At 42.9% G+C, this 25,517-nt stretch overlaps 2 protein-coding genes across 3 annotated transcripts; one reads left to right on the top strand and one right to left on the bottom strand.

Annotated features, from left to right (window-relative positions):
- Positions 1-93: 93 nt before the first annotated feature.
- LOC115106787 (stress-associated endoplasmic reticulum protein 1-like) lies at positions 94-4,946 on the bottom strand. Its single transcript, XM_029629874.2, has 3 exons — positions 4,627-4,946; positions 4,387-4,462; positions 94-705 (listed from the first exon to the last, which is right to left on the bottom strand). The coding sequence occupies exons 1-3, from the start codon at positions 4,708-4,710 to the stop codon at positions 665-667; spliced, it is 201 nt and encodes a 66-aa protein (XP_029485734.1). The 5' UTR covers positions 4,711-4,946; the 3' UTR covers positions 94-664.
- Positions 4,947-5,198: 252 nt separating this feature from the next.
- LOC115106785 (eukaryotic translation initiation factor 2A-like) lies at positions 5,199-14,720 on the top strand. 2 transcript variants are annotated; one of them, XM_029629871.2, is made up of 14 exons: positions 5,199-5,267; positions 5,653-5,722; positions 5,830-5,901; positions 6,123-6,241; positions 6,545-6,644; positions 9,407-9,489; positions 9,732-9,805; positions 9,920-10,064; positions 10,195-10,311; positions 11,306-11,880; positions 12,312-12,425; positions 12,602-12,718; positions 13,034-13,099; positions 13,231-14,720. In XM_029629871.2, the coding sequence occupies exons 1-14, from the start codon at positions 5,240-5,242 to the stop codon at positions 13,294-13,296; spliced, it is 1,746 nt and encodes a 581-aa protein (XP_029485731.1). In that variant the 5' UTR covers positions 5,199-5,239; the 3' UTR covers positions 13,297-14,720. The 2 variants fall into 2 exon arrangements, with proteins under 2 accessions (XP_029485731.1, XP_064864163.1); XM_065008091.1 differs by lacking the exons at positions 5,199-5,267; positions 5,653-5,722; positions 5,830-5,901; positions 6,123-6,241; positions 6,545-6,644 and adding an exon at positions 8,700-9,218.
- The last annotated feature ends 10,797 nt before the right edge of the window (positions 14,721-25,517 follow it).

The following is a 25,517-nucleotide window of genomic DNA, read 5'->3' as shown; positions in this document are numbered from 1 at the left end:
TGTATGCTTATGTTCCTTTTCATACAACATTTGAAGTGCATGAACCACTAAAATGTTATTGGGTATGCAGCCCCTCAAGAAAATAACATGTCAAACAAGGATACACCTTTTTAATTTGTTTGATTAGGCAGAAATAGTGAATGTCATTGTCTTAGCAAAAATCTTCTGATTCAAAGACCATTTAGTTTCGTTGACTGAAGAAATCCGAAAAAGGCATCACATAATATTCATTATAATATGAAGGCTATAAGACACCAGATACTGTCCGTGTACAACCAAGCAGAGTTAAGAGTTTAGTTCTAGAATTAAGTCACTGTGGTCTTGTGTTCTGGAATTTATACCACAGGAGAATATCAGAAATTCACTCCATTTGGTTTTGGCACATCAAGCGACACATACAGCAGTCATCACTGTACAAATACCCATGTAGTTCCCTGAAACAAAATTCTTCAATCATTCTCCAATCTTTTTTCTCAGTTATGTAAGGCAAAGATGACAAGGGTGTGCTTTCCCTGTTTGGCAATGCAAAAAAGGGGAAAAGAGAAATAGGAAAAAAGGAATGGACAGATGGTAGTTGATAATCTTTGATCCTGTGAGGCACCATGAAACCACTTGATGTGTAGAGGAATGGTGGAAACAGGTGATGACGGTAGGGCTCCTGATATTACATTCCCATTCGAATGCTCTGAATGATCTGGAAGATTGCTGAAACAAAATATCAGAGGACACTATTAAGCATTTGATACGTTGGGGGGGGGGGGGGGGGGGGGGGGTAAATAGGGCCCTCAATCACATTACAGAAATAGAGGTTTATGTACTCTTGATTTACTGATTCATTTATCCCACTTGTGGAAGGGAAATAAACATTTGTGATATGACGCCGCAAACACAAGCCCATCTTATCTTTAGATTGAGCATTTTAATACAAAGGCTCTTACTGCTTCTATCAAATAGCACAGGAGGACTGATTAGAATGTGATGAATCTGAAAAATTAATTGTGCTCCTATTCACAGTAGCCTACTAGCTATTGTGTTACTGTACAGCATACAGGTATGCAGAGGCCAAATTGAGCTCTGTGCTCATCGCCATGCGCCTCCCAAATTGTGTAACAATGCGGAAGGCTTCGTATAGCAACACATTGAGATGACTCGTTGACGATAGGTGGGGGCGGGAGGTCCTGTTTAAACACAAACTCACTTCCTTGACAACAACTCTGCCTGCGATGCTCCATGAAGAGCAAGAAGTATGAATGCCCAGACTTCTGCAGAGGCCGTATCACCGTAAATACTGCACGGCCAATGCAGACGTCAGATTGACCATGCAGCGCCTTTTCATATCCAAGGATCTTATTTTATATTCAGATGTAGACAGGCTCTGGCAGCCAAAACAGCCAAATGATCCATCTAAACGTTAATCAATTCTCAATTGCAATACAGTTCTAGAAACATGAAGCCCTTTGCTTTCATATCACATCAAAATAATTTCACAAATGCAAATTATACACTTAATGTACATTATGTTATCCAGATTAAATTGTAGTTACAGCCAACAGTATTTTTCAATGACAACATGTTTCTGGCGGCCTTTTTCATTACACACAGGTATTTGAAGCATGCTCTATAGCTAATTAGCACAGGTGGTCTTCCGCAAACACTCACTGTAACACGGAGATAGTGGAGGTGTGGTTGCTAGAAGATACCGACCCTACCGTTACACTCGTTTACACTGAGCTGCACTGAGGTCGGAACGCAATTACCATTAAAAAAATGGTATTTGTCACATGCGCAGAATACAACAGGTATAATAAACCTTAGTGAAATGCTTACTTACAAGCCCTTAACCAACAATGCAGTTCAGAAAGAAATAAAGTGTTAAGAAAGAATTTACTAAATAAACAAATACAAATTAAAATGAAAAAATAAAATAGAAAAATAATTCAATAGCAACAATAAAATTACAATAACAAGGCTATATACAGGGGGTACCGGTCTAGAGCCAATGTGTGGGGGAACAGGTTAGTTGAGGTAATATGTACATGTAGGTAGAGGTAAAGTGACTATGCATAGATAAACAGAGTAGCAGCAGTGTAAAAAAAAAAAAAAGTTAAAAAAAGGCAGGGGGGGGGGGGGGTGAATGCAAATGGTCCAGGTAGCCATTTGGTTAGCTGTTCAGCAGTCTTATGGCTTGGGGCTAGAACCTGTTAAGAAACCTTTTGGACCAAGACTTGGTGCTCCAGTACCACTTGCCGTGCGGTAACAGGGAGAACAGTCTATGACTAGGGTGGCTGGAGTCTTTGACAATTTTCAGAGCCTTCCTCGACACCGCCTGGTATTGCGGTCCTGGATGGCAGAAAGCTTGGTCTCAGTGATGTACTGGGGGCATACGCACTACCCCCTGTAGTGCCTTGTGGTCGGAGGCCGAGCAGTTTCCATACCAACTAGTGGTGCAACCAGTCAGAATGCTCTCGATGGTGCAGCTGTAGAACTTTGAGGATCTGAGGACCCATGCCAAATGATCAGTCTCCTGAGGGGGAATAGGCATCATCATGCCCTCTTCACGACTGTCTTAGTGTGTTACATTACATTTAAGTCATGTAGCAGACGCTCTTATCCAGAGCGTGTTGATAGTTTGTTGGTGGGAGCTTCAAATTCCTTGGTCCACAACATGCGACACTACAGCCCTGTCTAAGAGAATGGGGGTGTGCTCAGCCCTCCTTTTTCTGTAGTCCACGATCATCTCCTTTGCCTTGATCATATTGAGGGAGAGGTTGTTGTCCTGGCACCACACTGCCAGTTCTCTGACCTCCTCCCTATAGGCTGTCTCATCGTTGTCGGTGAACAGGACTACCACTTTTGTGTCGTCTGCAAACTTAATGATGGTGTTGGAGTCATGCTTAGCCATGCAGTCATGAGTGAACAGGGAGTACCATGTCCTGTTGGTAGGATAGTCTTGATCAGAGCTCATCCAGTTTATTAACCAATGATTGCAAGTTGGCTAATAGGACTGATGGTAGAGGCGGATTACCCACTCGGTGTCGGATTCTTACAAGGCACCCCGACCTACAACCCCTATATCCCGGTCTCTTCTTAATGCGAATGACTGGGATTTGGAACTTGGCCTCCGACTCGTTAAATAAAAAATCTTTGTCCAGTACGAGGAGAATAATCCCTGTTCTGATATCCAGAAGCTATTTTCGGTCATACGAGACAGTGACAGAAACATTATGTACAAAATAAGTTACAAATAATGTCAAAAAACACACAATAGCATAATTGGTTAGGAGCCTGTAAAACGGCAGCCATCTCCTCCGGCACCGTCAATTATTACTATTAACCATGACTGCAATCTGACCTCAGTTCAGCTCAGTGTAAATAAGCGTAACAGTAGGGTCGATATCTTCTGGCAAGGCCATGTGGGAACATTAACCAAAACCCTATAAAAAGATGTGTAGTAAATTATTATATATATTTTTTAAGTTATTTCTCGCTGATATGTTTCCAAAACTGTACCACAAGCCATGCATGTTCAGGTTTAGACCTAGCCCTTGATCATGACAGTTCTGGAATGATGAAGGAGTCTTCTGTATGGGGGGAGTTTTGTTAAGAGCCCAGACACTCAGTCTGAACATTAACACGAAACGCTTGTGTTAAGGTTTTGGAAGCATGAGGACCTTATCTTTCATATCAGATATTTTTTCTCTCTCCAAAAAAACAAAACTTGATATCCACGTTTTGTAGGGTTAGTATTCTCACAAAGCCATATCTCCATGTTACAGCGGGTGTTTATGGAAGACAAAGGGACCACCTGTGCTAATGAGTTATCTATAGCATGCTCTGAACACCTGTGTGTAAAGGATGAAGGTCGCCAGAAACATGTTGTCACTGAAAAATACTGTCGGCTGCAACTGTGATAAAGGTGGTTTAAAACAGTGTTGCCTTTGTGAAATTATTTTGATGCGATATAAAAGTAAAGGCGTTATGTTTCTTTAAAACCATATCGCAATTGAGAATTGATTCAAGTTTATAGAGTATGTATTTTTTGACTGCTATAGCCAGTCTACCTCTGAAAATAGCACAAGGTCCTTGGACCTGAAGGGTTAATGGTAAGCTCATTAAGTGTACATATTGGGCTAGTTCAGACCAAGCAGAATAAGATACATTCATCAATAGGCGCTAAAGGTAGTTATAGCGTCTATGAATAGGGTACTCCTAACCTGAATCACGTAATATTAGCCGCTCTAACACAAATTGGTTTATTATGAGACTTTGGTCTCGAGACATTTCAAATGTTTTAAAACATGGGGGAATAAACCAATAATGTATAACATGTGTTTGTATACATAATTGGAAAAGAAACATTCGTGTACACTGTACATGTGCATTTACCTGATCCGCAGACGACAAAGATGAATAAGGCCAAAAGCCATGGTCCCACTGCCACCTTGTCATCACCTGGATTTCTCTGCAGAAATATATCAGAAACCAACATCAAGATACATCAAAATGTTGAAGTAAACTTTTAGATATTTTGAAACCATTCAAACAAGTAGCTAAGCTATTATTTTCAAGCAAAATAGAAATGCATCTAGAAGACTGACTATTGATTGATTGCATCTCAAAACTTGCCGTGGATTTGGCCACATTGCCTCTCAGCGTGATGTTTTTGCTGTGTTTCTCGTTGGCCATGCGTATTCTCTGTTTTGCCACCATTGTTTAAGCTTATTGTAGCCTTTTAGCTATCGATTACTTATGAAGTTGTAGCTGTCAAATGTAGACAGGAGGCTGATTTTCAGAGCTCGATCGCCGTTTAGTGATGAGTGAATGCTGGAGTTCGGGCGTAGCTGGAGTTGGACTTGACTCACTTTCGACCGGTGCATTGGTCCTTCAGTGAAATCTGCATCCACCGGGCAGCGTGTCTTGAGTTTGTCTACGTACACAGAAAGTAGAACACTCCCACACAGGAAGAGCATTTCCTTGGTCGTGTCATTCCAAAATGTTGTTTCGTTTCATAGAAAAAAATACAACATGGCCAAAAGCGATTAATAAAAACATATTTGTTTATAGATCAACATGTATTTGTTAGTAAACAACATTCAATGTAGGAGTGAATTTATTATGGAGAAAAAAAGTGATTAGTCACACAATTTTCTGATGACGTGGCCAACGTTCCAATAACACGCCCCTTTTGTCTTGAGACTTTGGCATTTCCTTTTGCAGATTATTCTCTTTCCGGTACATCATGGCGCCCCCCACACCTCTCTTAGCAGGTGGGTTCTTTCATTGAAGAGTAAATTCTTTATTTGTTGTTTACGTATTGTTTTAGATGTTAACCTGGGTTGTAGAATATACGCCACGGCCACTATTAACTGTCACGTGATTTGGAATGTTGAATAATTTCCTTACTTTCAACTCGATTTTGATGTGCTCTTGTCAGAGTAATGTTACAAGCTTGCCAAATGCTTTCTAAACATTTTGCCAGATGCTGTATGCTTGCATGCTGCAAACCCATCACTGTAGTATTATATCTTGCAAGCCCAGTTCCGTTCCAATCAGATTTACCTCCTGCTGATGATAATGTAGCTAATTCGTTCATCTTACATAGCTATTACATCAGTGATTTTAGACTAACTGCTGCTGTTATTGTGATCACAGTCCGGGGATCTGACGGCACAGTGCTGCTCCGTGGACCACCAAACTGCGAGAAGAATGCAGATTTTCAAAGGTCATTCCCGTTCTATCAGACTTAACATAATGTTACATTGTTAGCCAAATCAATCCCTGTTCATGTGTTGCAAATGCAATTTTATTTATTAAACCTTTAATTTTCAGGGACCCTCTGCAAAGTAGATATGTTGCTTTCAGCAAGGATGGGACATTGTTTGCATGGTGCAATGGAGAGAAGTAAGAAAAGCTACATCATGGCACTAAATCTGCATCCCAAATGGCACACGATTCCCTATATAGTACACCACTTTTGCCCCGAGCCCTATGTATCAGTATGCAAAAGTAGTATAAAACCCCTGCATGCTGTAGTGACATTCGTCATGTAGGCTACTTCTTCAGGCATTGCGTTGAGACTGTTCCGATCACAGTAGTTGTCATGCCCATGTTTTGTTCGTCAGGGTCACTGTTGTGAAGGTTGCAGATGGCTCACAAGTCAGGTCATTTGACCTTCCAAAGACTGCAATGTTGGCGTTCTCTCCGCTGAACACTGTACTGGCTACATGGCAGGTGTATAGCAGTAAGTTTACATAACTACATTGAAATGCAATACAAATTCTAACATGAGGTTTGATTAGATTATGAAAATGGAAAGCACTGACTCTTGAAATTGTGCTCCTTACAGACCGTATGTCACTGTTTGCGTAGTCTGTAGAATCCTTAAGCAGGCACACAATTAGGGAGTCTAAATGTATTATGTTTTGAACTAGATATAATTTAAATGTCATGTCCATTTCAATGTATGGTTTGTGGTTGGTTGTGCTGCACTAGCACTCATCTTTACAATAGGTAATGTAATGGTATTTTTCCTTTCTCTTGTTAGAGACACAAGAAAACCCACAGGGAGATGCCAACTTGCAGCTGTGGGATTTGCAAACTGGGACCTGCCTCAAGGCTCTCTACCATAAGAAGGTACAAGGATGGTGAGTTTGCACCGTTGTCTATTACTGTGTGTTTGTCCATCTGAGGAAATACAGAGGATTAGCCAGCAGCATAACACCCTGCTTGCCTCTGAAGCTAAGTAGGGTTGGTCCTGTTCGGTCCCTGGATGGGAAATCAGATGGTGCTGGAAGTGGTCCAGTAGGGGGCACTCTGGTCGAAGGAGATTCCAATGTCCCGGGACAGTGAAGGGGACATTTCCCTGCGTAAGGTACCGTCTTTCAGATGGGACATTCAAACGGATGTCCTGACTTTGCGCTGTTGCGCCTTCTTCACCATGCTGTCTGTGTGGCTGGACCATTTCAGTTGGTCCATGATGTGCACGCAGAGAAACTTAACCTTCCACCTTCTCCACTACTGTCCGAGGGCCCTAACCTCCTCCCTGTAGGCCATCTCATCGTTGTTGGTAATCAAGCCTACCACTGTAGTGTCGTCTGCAAACTTTATAATTGAGTTGGAACTGTGCATGGCCACGCAGTCATGAGTGAACAGGGAGTACAGGAGAGGGCTGAGGACTCACGCTTGTGGGGCCCCAGTGTTGAGGATCAACGGGGTGGAGATGTTGTTTCATACCGTCACCACCTGGGGGCGGCCCGTCAAAGTCCAGGACCCAATTGTACAGGACGGGGTCGAGACCCAGGGCTTTGAGCTTAATGACAAGTTTGGAGGGTACTATGGTGTTAAATGCTGAGGTGTAGTCAATAAACAGCATTCTTACGTAGGTATTCCTCTTGTCCAGATGGGACAGGGCAGTGTGATTGCGATTGCGTCGTCTGTGGACCTATTGGGGCAGTAAACAAATTGGAGTGGGTCTAGGGTATCAGGTAGTGTGGAGGTGATATGATCCTTGACTAGTCTCTCAAAGCACTTCATGATGACAGAAGTGAGTGCTACACGGCGATAGTAATTTAGTTCAGTTACCTTAGCTTTCTTGGGAACAGGAACAATGGTGGCCCTCTTGAATGTGGGGACAGCAGACTGGGATAAGGATTGATTGAATATGTCCGTAAACACACCAGCCAGCTGGTCTGCGTAAGCTTTGAGCATGCGGCTAGGGATGCCGTCTGGGCCGGCAGCCTTGCGAGTGTTAACGCGTTTAAATGTTTCACTCACTTTGGCCACGGTGAAGGAGAGCCCACAGGCTTTGGTAGCGGGCCGTGTCAGTGGCACTGTATTGTCCTCAAAGCGAGCAAAGAAGTTGTTTAATTTGTCTGGGAGCAAGACGTCGATGTCCGCAACGGGGCTGGTTTTCTTTTTGTAATTCGTGATTGACTGTACTGTAGACCCTGCCACATACGTCTCGTGTTTGAGCTGTTGAATTGCGACTACTTTGTCTCTATACTGACGCTTCGCTTGCTTGATTGCCTTGCAGAGGGAATAGCTACACTGTTTGTATTCGGTCATGTTTCCAGTCGCCTTGCCATGATTAAAACCTGTGGTTCGCGCTTTCAGTTCTGCGCGAATGCTGGCATCAATCCATGGTTTCTGGTTAGGGAAGGTTTCAATAGTCACAGTGGGTACAAAATCACCAATGCACTTGCTAATAAACTCGCTATCTGACGCGGTGAGCGAGTTTATCAGCAATGTGTTGTCTGAGGCTAAACCGGAACACATCCCAGTCCTCGTGATCGAAGCAATCTTGAAGCGGGGAATCCGATTGGTTAGATCAGCGTTGGATAGGCCTGAGCCCGGGTATTTCCTGTTTTATTTTCTGTCTATAGGTTGGGAGCAACAAAATGGAGTCATTGTTTGGTTTGCCGAAGGGAGGGCCGGGGAAGGGCTTTGTATGCATCGCGGAAGTTAGAGTAGCAATGATCCAGAATGTTACCAACTCGTGTCGCGCATTCCATATGCTGACAGAATTTAGAAAGCCTTGTTCTCAGATTAGCTTTGTTAAAATCCCCAACTACAATAAATGCAACCTCAGGATCTATGGTTTCCAGTTTACATAGAGTCCAGTGAAGTCCTTTCAGGGCCGTCGAGGTATCTGCTTGGGGGGGATATGTGATATGTGACTATAATCGAAGAGAATTCTCTTGGTAGATAATGCGGTCGGAATTTGATTGTAAGGAATTATAGGTCAGGTGAACAAAAGGACTTGAGTTCCTGTATGTTGTTATGATTATACCATGAGTCATTAATCATAAGGCATACACCCCCGCCCTTCTTCTTACCAGAGAGATGTTTGTTTGTCGGCGCGATGCGTGAAGAAACCGGGTGGCTGTACCGACTGACAACATATGCCGAGTGAGCCAGGTTTCCATGAAACAGAGAATGTTACAATCTCTGATGTCTCTCTGGAAGGCAACTCGTGCCCTAATTTCATCCACCTTGTTATCTAGAGATTGGACATTGGAGAGTAATATGCTCGGAAGCAATGGAAGGTGTGCTCGCCTTCCAAGTCTGACCAGTAGGTCGCTCCATCTGCCTCTCCTGCGGCGACCGCTTTGTTTTGGGTCGACCTCTGGGATAAGATCCCATGTCCAAGGTGGAGGTCCGAACAAAGGATCTGCTTCGGGAAAGTCGAATTCCTGGTCGTAATGATGGTTACCAATCATGTGAGTGTGATTCTCTGTTACACAGATGATGCACTTGGGAAGGCTAGATAATGTCTGCCACCACTTTATCATTATCACCCCTCACTGCTTTGAATAGAAACTGAAAATGATGATAGTTTTTAGTTATATGTTTGCATCATGACCTTTATTTTCTGAACAGATTGTTTTTGTCTTGTCAATGTGTACAGGTGTCCAAGCTGGTCAGATGACGAGAAGATTGCTGTCAGGAGTGTTAACAATGAACTTCATTTTTTTGAGAACAACGATTTTAGTAAGTATCTTTATCGTCCCCGTTCTTGTCTACATAGATTTTATTTATTGAAAGTTTATTCAACCAGGAATTCCCATTGAGGTCAAGAGATCTCCTTAACAATGGATAACTAGCCATGATGGCAGCTCCATACTGATGTGACACACAGAACCAAGCATTTATTGAGAGCACTAGGTAGCGCTTATGCACATTCTATTATAAAAGTAACAATATTTGTATTAGTTAATTGTCTCTTTTTCCAGGCACCATTGCCAATAAGCTTCACTTGCAGAAGGTGTCCGAGTTTGTGTTGTCCCCAGGAAGTCAGCCTAGTAAGGTATACCTCTGTTTTATTCTGTTTCCTGCCGATAAACTTAACAATTCATATATCTGTTTGGTTAGCTGACTGTAGAAGAGGGTATTGACATTTGCCACTGTGTTTCTGCTGAAGGTGGCTGTTTATGTCCCTGGGAGCAAAGGTGCCCCCTCGTTTGTCCGGCTATACCAGTACCCCAACTTTGGTGGCCCGACCTGTGCTCTGGCCAACAAGAGTTTCTTTAAGGCTGACAGGGTGACCATGCTGTGGAACAAAAAAGGTTGGTCAACATTTATAACAGAATACTGTTAAGTAAATGTTATGGAGAATGTGTCGTTTGCGTTATACTAAAAGTTTGTTGTTGTAGAAGATTAATGCCATGACGGCTTTTTTTCTTTTTTCTCAATCAGCCACTGCGGTTCTGGTGCAGGCCAGCATAGAGGTGGATAAAACAGGGGCCTCATACTACGGAGAACAGACTTTACACTACTTGGCCACCAATGGGGAGACTTCTGCGGTGCAGCTACGTGAGTGCATAATTTTTATATAGTGTGTTTTTACTCCACTTTACTTATTTGTACGTCTGAAGGCATAGATATGTAAATACCAGGGGAGCAGCACTGGCGCGATGGTCATTCGGTATGTTTTTATCTGTAACACGGAACCAAAACCAGCTGCACGCGTGCGCCATCTTGCATAAATGTATTTTGTCCCCTTACACCAAACGCGATCACGACACGCAGGTTAAAATATCAAAACAAACTCTGAACCAATTACATTAATTTGGGGGCAGGTCGAAAAGCATTAAACATTTATGGCAATTTAGATAGCTAACTTGCACTTGCTAGCTAATTTGTCCTGGGATATAAACGTTGAGTTGTTATTTTACCTGAAATGCACAAGGTCCTCTACTCTGCCAATGAATCCACACAAAACAGTCAACCGACTAATTTCTAGTCATCACTCCTCCTCCCAGGCCTTTTCTTCTCTTGACTTTATATTGCGATTGGCAACTTTCATAAATTAGGTGCATTACCGCCACTGACCTCGCTCGTCTTTGTCACCCACGTGCCATCTCCTCATTGGTTATCTGCTTCTATAAACCAATGAGGAGATGGGAGAGGCAGGACATGCAGAGTGATCTGCCTCACAAATAGAACTGACTTCTATTTTAGCCCATGCAGATGCTCATTGTTATGCACAAGTAGGGTGGGAGCCATAATTTAACAATACAGATTTCTAAATGTATTGTGCAACGCACGCGATGCGAGCGGTGTAGTCAGCCTGTTACACTGGACGTGTACCTTTTTTGCCGGCGTGTGCGCATGCCGCATTTATCAAGTGTTCTCGGGCATGAGAAGCTCGTCATTCTTTAAAAAATTGAACCAGAGCGCAATTGTACACTGAGCAGCTCGAGCCTCTCCCGGAGCCTCGCTGCTTACACCGAGGAATAATTTTAAATGAATTTAGCTGATGCTCTGTGGTTCGTAAACATATGGTATCTATCTGTGTTGTGAACAGAGAAGAACGGGCCCATCTATGATGTGGCATGGAGCCCAAGCTCCACAGAGTTCTGCGTGGTCTATGGCTTCATGCCCGCCAAGGCTACTGTCTACAACCTCAAGTGCGACCCTGTCTTTGACTTCGGCACGGGCCCCCGCAATGCCGTCTACTACAGCCCCCAGGGCCACATCCTGGTCTTGGCCGGCTTCGGGAACCTACGGGGCCAGATGGAGGTGTGGGATGTCAAGAAGTGGAAGCAGGTGTCCAAGCCCCAGGCGCCGGACTCCACCCACTTCGCCTGGTGCCCAGACGGTGAACACGTCATCACGTCGACCTGCGCCCCCCGGCTACGTGTCAGCAACGGCTACAAGATCTGGCACTACACTGGCACGGTTCTGTACAAGCAGGACACACCGACGGGCAAAGAGCTCTGGGAGACTGTGTGGCAGCCCTTCCCAGACGGGACGTTCCCTGAGAGGCCGGTGAAGTACCAGGCAGCACCCAGCGAGCTGGGCAGCACAGAGTCCAAGCCAGCTCAGGCCTACCGCCCACCTGCCCTACGGAATAAACCGGTCACAGCCAGCTCTAAACTAGTAAGTAGAGGAGGGCCAGGGGTCAGGTTTTCTTCAGTAGGCATTCAGTTATAAAACAAAAAATTAGCATTTAAAGGGAAAGTTCATCAAATTCCAATTAGCATTTTTCATGTCCATGTTTTAAGTAACTTTATTGAAGTCCACAATCGATTTTAGACACTTTGGGAGGATTTGGACGTAAAATGCTAATATTAGTGATACCAAGCATTGGTTTTGTGCTGTAAATGCTGAAAAGTTAGCAGGCAAAAGCATGGATTGCTGACTTACCTTATCCATAGACTGCTTACAGAGTAAGCAAACCAATATAGAATTTGGGTGAACTATCCTTTTAAAGGGCCAAATAAAGTTGCATTGTATTAAATCCACCCCTGAAGAGGAAGATCTAATAGTGATGAAAAAGGTCTGTAAATATCCACTCTTTTCTCTGTCAGCATGAAGAGGAGCCTCCACAGAACATGAGGCCTGGCGCCACCGGGGACAAGCAGATGTCCAAGACTGCTCTGAAGAACCAGAAAAAACGAGAGGCAAAGAAAGCAGCCAAACAGGTACAGATACTTTGCATAATCTTCTCCTAATGTGCTGGAATGTATGACTGAAGTGGAGAATTGCTCTTGTCTAAGATATCAGGAGTGGGAGGTGGTTAGGTAAGCGATCAAGTTGTGCGTGATTTTTGTGATAAAGCCTTCTAGGGTTCAACAAGTTGTGTTTTCTGCTTGTGTAGGAGATAAACCCAGATGCCCTTGAGCCCCAGTCAGATCCCTCTCCAGCCAGCAGCGCTCAGACTGAACTCTCCTGTGGCGACCCAGAGACTGACAAGAAGATCAAGAACGTAAAGAAGGTGAAAAAATATGGTCACTGTTTAATAGTCAGTAGTAACTGTATCAGTTGGTGGCTGAAGTACCTGTAGTAAGCTGTTTGTGTTTCGTCCAGATTTACCTTACAGTATTTTTACAGATTCAATTTACGTCTTTGGGGTAGCAGGTTTTACTTCATAATGTAATTGACCTTTTAATTTTCACTGCTATGAAAAGGATTTATCACAAACATACTGTAGACAAATTAGTCTTGAGTAAGTTCCACGTCAAGTGTTGCCCTTGGTGTTGAGAATGGCTTAGCTGTACGTTAATTCTGTTAATTTCAAACTAACTCCTAGAAACTGAAAGCTATAGACGAGCTGAAAGCGCTGCAAGCAACTGGGAAACCCATTCAAAAGAACCAGGTAATTGTTCTGACAAACTACTGTCACACACACATTCAATAAAGATCCAGTTTACACATTTGTAAATTCTACTTGAAAATAGAGAATTGGTGCTAACATGTGTTTTATTTTTGTCCCTTGTCGTTTCTCAGCTTGAAAAGATGGAAAAGGAGGCTCAACTCATGAAAGAGCTTGAGGATCTTCAACTAGTAGTATAAAATAAAATATTTAATTTGTTCATGAAAACACAACATCCTTGCCATATGATCAAGAGCACACCCAAAGCTATGTATAATGGACACCCCCTCAATCTACACACAACACCCCATAATGACAAAGCAAAAACAGGTTTGACATTTTTGTAAATGTATTTAAAAACAACACACACATTTACATAAGTATTCAGACCCTTTACTCAGTTCTTTGTTGAAGCACTTTTGGCAGTGACTACAGCCTTGAGTCTTCTTGGGTATGATGCTACAAGCTTGGCACACCTGTATTTGAGCAGTTTCTTCGGTTCTTCTCTGCAAATACTCTCAAGCTCTGTCCGGTTAGATGGGGAGCATCTGCACAGCTATTTTCAGGTCTCTCCAGAGATGTTCGATTGGGTTTAAGTCTGGGCTCTGGCTGGGCCACTCAACTCCTGCATTGTCTTGCTTAGTGTTGTTGTCCTGTTGAAGGTGAACCTTCGCCCCCAGTCTGATGTCCTGAGCGCTCTGGAGTAGGTTTTCATCAGGGATCTCTTTGCTCAGTTCATCTTTCCCTCGATCCTGACTAATCTCCCAGTCCCTGACGCTGAAAAACATCCCCACAGCATGATGCTGCCACCACCATCCTTCACCGTAGGGATGGTATTGGCCAGGTGATGAGCAGTGCCTGGTTTCCTCCAGATGTGATGCTTGGCATTCAGGCAAAGAGTCTTGGTTTCATCAGACCAGAGAATCTAGTTTCTCATGGTCTGAGAGTCCTTTAGGTGCCTTTTGGCAAACTGTCATGTGCCTTTTGGCTTTGCTCAGTTTGGCCGGACGGCCAGCTCTTGGAAGTGTCTTGGGGGTTCCAAACTTCTTCCATTTAAGAATGATGGAGGGGACTGTGTTCTTGGAGACATTCAATGCTGCAGACATTTTTTGGTACACTTCCCCAGATCTGTGCCTTGACACAATCCTGTCTCTGAGCTCTACAGACAATTCCTTCGACCTCATGGCTTGGTTTTTGCTCTAATATGCACTGTCAACTGTGTGACCTTTATATAAACAGGTGTGTGCCTTTCCAAATCATGTCCAATCGACTTTACCACAGGTGGACTTCAATCAAGTTCTAGAAACATCAAGGATGATCAATGGAAACAGGATGCACCTGAGCTCAAAATCGAGTCATAGCAAAGGGTCTGAATACTTATGCAAATAAGATATTTGTTTTATTTTGATAAATTTGCTCAAATTTAAAAAATCTGTTTTCTCTTTGTCATTATGGGGTATTGTATGTAGATTGAGGGGGGAAATTTAGAATTTTAGAATAAGACTGTAACGTAACAATGTGTAAACTGAAGGGGTCTGAGTACTTTCCGAATGCACTGTATGTACAGGTTATTAAATCCATTGATGATACCTAATAAACACTTAAAGGTGTCAACAGCTAGAAATGGTTGGTTTTTACTTTAAGTTGAATGAACTCGTTTCAGTTCATTGAGATGTAATAAGAACATTTTGTTAAATGTATTCCGCCAAAACAGTTCTTCTTCATGGTTCCAATAAACGGTTGCTATTTTCATTAATCGTCACCAAAAAAATTGGAGAATAGTTTGTGTATCACTAATTTGGCAATGCTCTTGACCAAATTCAATCACGGTTCTTCCTTGCCATTGGCTACCACATGACACACCGGTGATATTGTTCCCACCCACAAGGAAATGCCAGAGCTCTCCCACACTTACACTGCACATCACGCATGCTCAATATTTTAGGGATGTTTGTGTGTTTGACTGTTGTGTCATTTCTCTTGATTCTACTGTTCCAAATAGCTGCTTCAACCCAAGGAATCATTAGATTATTATGCTTTTCAGCATGTGCCAATACGCATCCAGATCAGAACTCATGTGGACACCACCCAGTGTGTGCGACAGTTCCGTGCATGAACATTTAATTCAAAAACCCATGGTCGGGTATGTCACAGTCCGATGGATTTGCCAAAGACAAGGAAAACTGTCCAAAGACGATGCGAGTTGAGAAAGCATGGCGAACAGCCGCCAGGTCATCGGAATAAACTTCTGTGGGCGTGGACGACTTGAATGCAGCCAGTGAACTGGGCATCATAGGGACCCTGGCGGGGGTCTCTGGCCCGACAACCTAGGCAGAACACCCAGTTTCTTCCCCCTCAAGCCCTACACGCTCAGATTGGTTTAATTGATCCTTACAGAATCCCGAGGTGAATCCAGAGCAATGTGGCAGTACCATGCGGGACTGGAGAATAGCTTTAAGGAACAGAGTGCCTTGGAGGACAGGAAGACCACATTGCTGAGAGTTATGACTGAGAAACATAATGGTGTGGGGGTCCATTACTCACATCAGATGACTAGTAGTAGGCCGAATACAGGCATTTGTACGGGACATGGCCATTCACATGACTTAATCAAGTGGCCTGGCACTGACGGCACTATATTGTCTCTTAGAGGGTACTGGAGCTCGCCAAGGCTTCTACCTCACCTCGGCTGGGAAGTTTGAGGGAGAATACCTGGTGTACCCAGGTGAGCTCCATACTTCAATCACATTGATTTATGATTAATTGATCAAATTTGATTGAGCTCAGCTCAGTGCATGATTCTAGTAGTTTGCCAGTGGCTTTTTTTGTCCAATCTTGCCAACTTGGGCAGCCCATCGTTCTCTACAAAACAGAACCTATGGTCACGTCAGTCTTTCTATGAATCTCTTCTCTATCCCCTTTCTCTCAGGTGACCCCCTCCGTTTCCACAACCATTTCATGGCCGTATGCATCTCCATGGACGACTCGACGTTCTGACCATTGCCAGTCTAGGGTCCAACGTGAAGAGACAGTCCTGCTGTGTTCATCAGGGGAAAGCCAGGACAATGACAGGGAGGAGGGGGTGTACACGTCACTACAGTGGAGTGGAATGGTGTAGCACCACAGTGACTAGACTATAGGTGGAAGCAATATAGCAACATCTCGTCTAGCCAGAGGCTACATGTCACTACAGTGGAGTGGAATGGTGTAGGCAGCACCACAGTAGAACACTATATATGGTGATATCTTTCACCGAGCCAGAAGTTATAATAATGCTTATATCTTTCAAATTCATTCAGAAAAAACAGGATTGCCAAGGGTATAAAAGTAAACGTTAGACTTCTCTGTCACTACCCCCCTCTAAGTGAATGAACTAACCAGTCACTGGACTTCTGCAGCTGCACAACATAATGAAATATTATTGTTAAAAATGATCTATAGGAATACCCCTGTATGAGTCATTGTTATCAAAGCACTTGTGACTGCAACAAGGAAAATATTTGCCTCATCCCTTACAGCACATGGATCATTTTGTAACCCAATAAAACAATTGTGCTTAATTATACAATTAAACAGATGTTTTGAAAACAGTCAGTATGACATCTTTGAAAGCTGACTAGGACCTGTACAGTGTTATATTGTCACGAAACATTGAAGTGGTTTGTGTTATACTGAACAAAAATATAAACACAACATGCAACAATTTCTACGATTTTACTGAGTTACAGTTCATATGAGGATATCAGTCAATTGAAATAAAATCATTAGGCCCTAATCTATGGACTAAACATGACTGGGAATACAGATATGCATCTGTTGGTCACAGGAACCTTGAAAAAAATGGATCTCAGGATCTCACAGTACTTCTGTGCATTCAAATTGCCATCGTTGTCCATAGCTTATGCCTGCCCATAACAAAACCCGACCGCCGCCATGGGGCACTCTGTTCACAACGTTGACATCAGCAAACCGCTCTCCCACAGGACGCCTTACACGTGGTCTGCGGTTGTGAGGCTGGTTGGGCGTACTGCCAAATTCCTTAAAACGGCTTATGGTAAAGAAATGAGCATTCAACAGCTCTGGTGTTCCTGCAGTCAGCATGTCAATTGCACGCTCCCTCAAAACTTGAGAAATCTGTGGCATTGTGTTGTGTGACAAAGCTGCACATTTTTGAGTGGCCTTTGATTGTTCCCAGCACAAGGTGCACCTGTGTAATGATCATACTGTTTCATCTGCTTCCTGATATGCCACACCTGTCAGGTGGATGGATTATCTTGGCGAAAGAGAAATGCTCACTAACAGGAATGTAAACAAATGTGTGCACAAAATTTGAGAGAAAAGCTTTTTTGTGTATGGATCTTTTTGTGTATGGATCTTTTTGTGTATGGATCTTTTTGTGTATGGATCTTTTATTTCAGATCATGAAACATGGGACCAACACATGTTGCGTTTATATTTTTTGTACAGTGTAGTAGTTAAACAATTTTCTTGAGATGTAACATGTAATCAGTTTTATTATAGTCATACCTAGCTGAATTACCATGGTTAAAAGGACATTAGGTTATACTCCAAAATCTAAGTTTGTCTGTTTTCAGAGCTCAAAAGTGTTCTTCTGTTGAGATAAGTCCACGTCAGAGGCCATCTGTTTTGTAGCTGCAGCCATGTCCCACAATCCAAAATTAATGGATTAGAATAGCACCATATTCTTTTTTATGCTTATATTTTAATTCATTTGGGGTTGAGCGGCAATAGGCACATAGCTACAATGCATTCAGAAAGTATTCAGACCCCTTGACTTTTTCCACATTTTGTTATGATATAGCCTTATTCTAAAATGGATTAAATTGTATTTTCCCGTCACGAATCTACACACAATACCCCATAATGACAAAGTAAAAACAGTTTTTTCCAGTACTTTGTTGAAGCACCTTTGGCAGAAATTACAGCCGAGTCTTCTTGGGTATGATGCTAGAAGATTACGAGACCTGTATTTGGAGAGTTTCTCCCATTCTTCTCTGCAGATCCTCTCAAGCTCTGACAGGTTGGATGGGGAGCATCGCTGCACAGCTATTGACTCTCCGGAGATGTGTGATCGGGTTCAAGCCTGGGCTCGGGCTGGGCCACTCAAGGACATTGAGGCTTGTTCCAAAGCCACTCCTGCGTTGTCTTGGCTGTCTGCTTAGGTTTGTTGTCCTGTGATCTTTCGCCCCATGTTGAGGTCCTGATCAGGTTTTCATCAAGCATCTCTCTGTACTTTGCTCCGTTCATCTTTCCCTCAATCCTGTTTCCCAGTCCCTGCCGCTGAAAAATATCTCCACAACATGATGCTACCACCACCATGCTTCACCGTAAGAATTCCCATTCAGGCTAAAGAGTCTGATATTGGTTTCATCAGACTTGAGACAAACTCCAAGTGGGCTGTCCTGTGCCTTTTACTGAGGAGTGGTTCCGTCTGGCCAATCTACAAAAAAGGCCTGATTGGTGGAGTGCTGCAGAGATTGTTGTCCTTCTGGAAGGTTATCCCATCTCCACAGAGGAACTCTGCAGCTCTATCACAGTGACCATCGGGTTCTTGGTCACCTTCCTGACCAAGGCCCTTCTCCCCGATTGCTCAGTTTGGCCGGGCGGCCAGCTCTAGGAAGAGTCTTGGTGGTTCCAAACGTTTTCCATTTAAGAATGATAGAGGCCACTGTGTTCTTGGGGACATTCAATGCTGAAAAAATGTTTTGGTGCAATTCCCCAGATCTGTGCCTTGACACAATCTGGTCTCCGAGCTCGGTTTTTGCTCTGACATGCGCTGTCAACTGTGGGACCTTATATAGACAGTGTGCCTTTTCAAATCATGTCTAATCAATTTAATTTACCACAGGTGGACTCCAATCAAGTTCTAGAAACATCTTAAGGATGATTAATGGAAATAGGATGCACCTGAGCTCAATTTCAAGTCTCATAGCAAAGGGTCTGAATACATGTAATTAAGGTATTATTATTATTATGTTTTAATTTAATCCATTTTAGAATAAGGCTGTAATGTAATAACATGTGGATAGAGTCAAGGGGTCTTAATACTTTCTGAATGCACTGTAGATCTACACACGTTTGAGACAAACTCAGCAAAAAAAGAAACGTCACTTTTTCAGTCTTTCAAAGATCATTCGTAAAAATCCAAATAACTTCACAGATCTTCATTGTAAACACTGTTCCCATGCTTGTTCAATGAACCATAAGGAATAAATGAATTAGTGAAGACACTAACAGTTTACAGGCGGTAGGCAATTAAGGTCACAGTTATGAAAACTTAGGACACTAAAGAGGCCTTTCTACTGACTCTGAAAAACACCAAAAGAAAGATGTCCAGGGTCTCATCTCATCTGCGTGAACATGCCTTAGGCATGCTGCAAGGAGGCATGAGGACTGCAGATGTGGCCAGGGCAATATATTGCAATGTCCGAACTGTGAGACGTCTAAGACAGCGCTACAGGGAGACAGGACGGACAGCTGATCGTCCTCGCAGTGGCAGACCACCCATAACAACACCTGCACAGGATCGGTACATTCGAACATCACACCTGCGGGACAGGTACAGGATGGCAACAACAACTGCCCGAGTTACACCAGGAACGCACAATCCCTCCATCAGTGCTCAGACGGTCCGCAATAGGCTGAGAGAGGGTGGACTGAGGGCTTGTAGGCCTGTTGTAAGGCAGGTCCTCACCAGACATCACTGGCAACAACATCGCCTATGGGCACAAACCCACCGTTGCTGGACCAGACAGGACTGGCAAAAAGTGCTCTTTTGTCTCGGTTTTGTCTCACCAGGGGTTTTGGTCAGATTCGTATTTATCGTCGAAGGAATAAGCCTTAACACCGAGGCCTGTACTCTGGAGCGGGATCGATTTGGAGGTGGAGGGTCCGTCATGGTCTGGGGTGGTGTGTCACAGCATCATCAGACTGAGCTTGTTGTCATTGCAGGCAATCTCAATGCTGTGCGTGACAGGGAACCAATCCTCCTCATGTGGTACCCTTCTGGCAGGCACATCCTGACATGACCCTCCAGCATGACAATGCCACCAGCCATACTGTTCGTTCTGTGTGTGATTTCCTGCAAGACAGGAATGTCAGTGTTCTGCCATGGCCAGCGAAGAGCACGAATCTCAAGCCCATTGAGCACATCTGAGATCTGTTGGATCAGAGGGTGAGGGCTAGGGCCATTCCCCCCAGAAATGTCCGGGAACTTGCAGGTGCCTTGGTGAAAGAGTGGGGTAACATCTCAGAGCAAGAACTGGCAAATCTGGTGTAGTCCATGAGGAGGAGATGCACTGCAGTACTTAATGGAGCTGGTGCCCACACCAGATACAGACAGTTACTTTTGATTTTGACCCCCCATTTGTTCAGGGACACATTATTCCATTCCTGTTAGTCACATGTCTGTGGAACTTGTTCAGTTTATGTCTCGGTTGTTGAATCTTGTGTTCATACAAATATTTACACATGTTAAGTTTGCTGAAAATAAACGCAGTTATGAGAGAACGTTTATTTTTTTTGCTGAGTTTACAATAACTGGATCAACGCAACCAATTTTGAGGGATGTGGATTCATCTTAACATCAGACTACTTTTTTAGACTACAGACAGCATGAGTTTTCAGATGATTTTCTTACGGGCATTCAGCAGTCTTTTATCAGGCAAATATACTTGCATGGGAGTCCAGACGGCAGCATTAACCTTATATTTGTACCCATTCCATGCAGTCAATAAAATAGAGACAACCTGCAGAATTGTGTCCAGAGCATTCTCTTCCATCTATACCTTACCAGAGCACAATGCAGGTACTCGCGGTTACATAAAGGACAGTTTTATTACTTCTTTAAATCAGGACAACAGTTTTCAGCTGTCCTAACAATTGCAAAAGGGTTTTCTAATGATCAATTAGCCTTTCAAAATTATAAACTTGGATGAGCTAACACAACGTGCAAATTGGAACACAGGAGTGAAGGTTGCTGATAATGGGCCTATGCCTATGTAGATATTCCATTAAAAATCCGTTTCCAGCTACAATAGTCATTTACAACATTAACAATGTCTACACCGTATTTATTTTATTTTAATGCACCAATTTTTTTTTTTTTAAACAAGCTTTTCCTTTTCAAGTCCTGGCCCAGGCTGCCCAACAGAGACCCCTCCCAAATGAAGTCACCGCTCCCATCCCATCTCACCCGCCCTTCCCATCCTATCCCCCCCCCCCCCCCCCGGAGATTAAAGATCAAGGACATTTTATGAGGAGCTGGCGGATGCTGCCGTTACTGATTCTGCATCCCAGTGGAGGCACATCATACACCGTAAACACAACGCAAGGTAGCGGCCTTTGGTGAATGGGGCTGAAATGGCTTTGGGGAATCCCATCCTGCTTCCAGAGATTCCTGCACTACCCTGTCTCCTGAGGGTACAGCTCAGGCCCATACCACTGGCCCATACCCTCTGGCTCCCTCTCACATCAGGCCTCGAGGGTGTCTGAGGCTCAAGGTCCTCTCCCCGCTCAGAGGGCTTCTATTGATGACGTGGGTCCTCTGCCCCCCAATCTCCCGCCGGTTCTCAAGGAGGCTCAGAAAAGGACTGTCGTCAAAAAGGGTAAATCAGAGCTAATGAATATTATATTATTGAGCTGATCACCACCCCTGAAAGGTTCAGCATGCTCTTCATATCTGGCTTAAAGACTACTGATGGCATAACTTTTGACAATTTTGGAAACAAAATATGCTATATGGAGAGATTATGTACTCCATCCAGCCTGGTCAAAATAATGATTCAGAGACAGACCAAGAAAGGACGGGAGGTATTACCTAAGCGCTATCATCATACTGTTGTCTACACTGCCAGGAGTGTTGTCAGTTGTAATCTTCTGGGCTATGCAGATGAATTCGGACATTCTGGTATTGACTGAAACTTGGATCTCTGGGGACATTTTGAGCTCTGATATGAAGAGGGTTATAATGTGTTTAGCACTGACAGACGAGGTAGTAGTGGGAGAGTGGCCATTCATATAAAAAATAATTTCTCTGTCTCTACTGAAATCCATTTCACTTGCATTTGTTTTTTCCTACTATCTTTAAGCCTTTGTCTGGGGGAAAATGTATCTATAACTGTTTTAGGGGTCTACCGTCCTCCCTCGTCTAACCTTTGTGCACTCGAGGAGTTAACTAGTTTGTGTTCTTTTATTAAATCAGAAGTTATTATCCTGGGTGATCTACAGTTTAAGTCGGAAGTTTACATACACCTTAGCCAAATACATTTAAATTCAGTTTTTCACAATTCCTGACATTTAATCCTAGTAAACATTCCCCTATCTTAGGTCAGTTAGGATCACCACTTCATTTTAAGAATGTGAAAATGTCAGAATAATAGTAGAGAGAAGGATTTATTTCAGCTTTTATTTCTTTCATCAGATTCCCAGTGGGTCAGAAGTTTACATACACTCAATTAGTATTTGGTAGCATTGCCTTTAAATTGTTTAACAAACATTTTGGGTAGCCTTTCACAAGCTTCCCACAATAAGTTGGGTGAATTTTGACCCATTACTCCTGACAGAGCTGGTGTAACTGAGTCAGGTTTGTAGGCCTCCTTGCTCGCACGCGCTTTTTTCAGTTCTGCCTACAAATTTTCCATAGGATTGGAGGTCAGGGCTGTGTGAGGGCCACTCCAATACCTTGACTTTGTTGTCCTTAAGCCATTTTGCCACACCGTTGGAAGTATGCTTGGGGTCATTGTCCATTTGGAAGACCCATTTGCGACCAAGGTTTAACTTCCTGACTGATATCTTGAGATGTTTCTTCAATATATCCACATCATTTTCCTGCCTCATGATGCCATCTATTTTGTGAAGTGCACCAGTCCCTCCTGCAGCAAAGCACCCCCGCAACATGATGCTGCCAGCCCCGTGCTTCATGGTTGGGACGGTGTTCTTCAGCTTGCAAGCCTCCCCCTTTTTCCTCCAAACATAACAACGGTCATTATGCCCAAACAGTTCTATTTTTGTTTCATCAGACCAGAGGACATTTCTCCAAAAAGTACGATATTTGTCCCCATGTGCAGTTGCGAACCATAGTCTGGCTTTTTTATGGCAGTTTTGGAGCAGTGGCTTCTTCCTTGCTGAGCGGCTTTTCAGGTTATGTCGATATAGGACTCGTTTTTACTGTGGATATAGATACTTTTGTACTGGTTTCCTCCAGCATCTTCACAAGGTCCTTTGCTGTTGTTCTGGGATTGATTTGCACTTTTTGCACCAAAGTATGTTCATCTCTAGGAGACAGAACGTGTCTCCTTCCTAAGCGGTATGATGGCTGTGTGGTCCCATGGTGTTATGCTTGCGTACGATTGTTTGATTAGATGAACGTTGTACCTTCAGGCGTTTGGAATTTACTCCCAAGGATGAACCAGACTTGTGGAGGTCTACATTTTTTCCCCTGAGGTCTTGGCTGATTTCTTTTGATTTCCCCATGATGTCAAGCAAAGAGACACTGCGTTTGAAGGTAGGCCTTGAAATACATCCACAGGTACACCTCCAATTGCCTCAAATTATGTCAATTAGCCTAACAGAAGCTTCTAAAGCCATGACATCATTGTCTGGAATTTTCCAAGCTGTTTAAAGGCACAGTCAATTTAGTGTATGTAAACTTCTGACCCACTGGAATTGTGATACAGTGAGTTATAAGTGAAATAATCTGTCTGTAAACAATTGTTGGAAAAAGTAGATGTCCTAACCGACTTGCCAAAACTAGTTTGTTAACAAGACATTTGTGGAGTGCTTGAAAAACGAGATTTAATGACTCCAACCTAAGTGTATGTGAACTTCCGACTTCAACTGTACATTGTGATTGATTAGGAAATGCAGGCTTCAGACAATCTAAAAGACGTGTAAACCTAAACCTACACGGCCCAACCCTAAAGATCATTCAAAGTACTCTGATCTTATTTGAACAAATACACCAGATAAATATGTTTCTACAGGTGTATTCGCCCAACACATTAGTGACCATTGTCCAGTTGTTTGAGTAAGAGATGTGAGAATACAAAAATCTAAGCTTCATGTCATCACGAAGAGGAACTTTTAAATACTTCAGTGAACAGGCGTGATCTTTATTTTAGTGACCTTAATTGTATTTCAGCTATCCTTGAACCTGGTGTAGCCTTCAGCCTTTTTGTAGATGCCTTTAATACAATTGTGGATAGTCATGCTCCCTTCAAAAATATGTAGAGTTAAAGGCAGATCGAATGCCTAGTACACTCCGGAATTATCAGAAGTCATTCATAAAAGAGATGATGCTTGGGTCAAGGCCAGGAACACATGCTTAGGCCCAGACTGGCAAGCATTTAAGCAACTGAGGAATCATTGTTTAAGACAAGTCAGAAAGGCCAAATCTGACTTATGTAACCACTCTTTCGGATTGTATTGGGAACCTGGCAAAATTCTGGAAAATTCATCTCAGCTCTTTGACAGAACTTCTAAGTCTATTCAATGATTTTGGTATGGATGCTGATAGGGGAAACTTGCTGAATGATCAGATAAATTATAGTCAAAGCTTTTCTTTTAGGTTATTTACAGAAAAATAAGTCCGGGATGCTTTGCTAGCAATAGAGAACAAAAATTACACACGGGCCGACTAATTAGATCCTGGTCTGCTTAAGTGTGCAGCGCCATTGAGCCAACAATGATGAACAATAACTCACATTTTTTGTTTAACATTTATCAGGAAATATTCAAAAATTATGGAAATCATCTCTTGTGCTGCCACTCAATAAGGGTGCGGATTGTAGTGTTCTTAATAACGATTGCCCCATTTCAAGGCTTCCTTGTTAAGCTAAGATTCTTGAATCCTTGGTAAATGTACAACTTTGCTCTTTTTTATCTGGATTTAGAATGTAAACCAGTCAGGGTTTAGGCCTGGGCATAGCACTATTACAGCAGCCACTTAGGTCTTAATGATCTTCTCAATGCTGTAGACACTAAAATCAAATGCTGCTTTGTTTATAGACCTGTCAAAAGATTTTGATACTGTTGATCATGCTATTTTATTGAATAAGTTGTCCTCGATAGGCCTGAGCTCTGATGCCTGTTCATGGTTTCAGGATTATCTTCGTGACAGAACTTAAGTCTGAATTTCTTAATGTATGTAAAGGTGTACAACGGATAGATTTTGGGACCGATTCTCTTCACTATTTATATAAACACCATTGGTCAATCTATAAATAAATCTATATGTAGATGATAATATTATGTAAGCTATTGCCCCAACTGTCGATCTGGCTGTGTCAAAACTAGTCAGATTTGATAGCGATGCAGAAATCCCTTCCTAATTTAAAACTTGTTTTGCCTGTATTAAGCACAAAATACATGTTTTCAAACTCTTGTAAGAATGTTTCAGATG

The sequence above is a fragment of the Oncorhynchus nerka genome, linkage group LG23 (genome assembly GCF_034236695.1).
Source record: "Oncorhynchus nerka isolate Pitt River linkage group LG23, Oner_Uvic_2.0, whole genome shotgun sequence".
Lineage (NCBI taxonomy): Eukaryota > Metazoa > Chordata > Actinopteri > Salmoniformes > Salmonidae > Oncorhynchus > Oncorhynchus nerka.
This window is presented reverse-complemented; position numbering and strand designations above follow the sequence as displayed.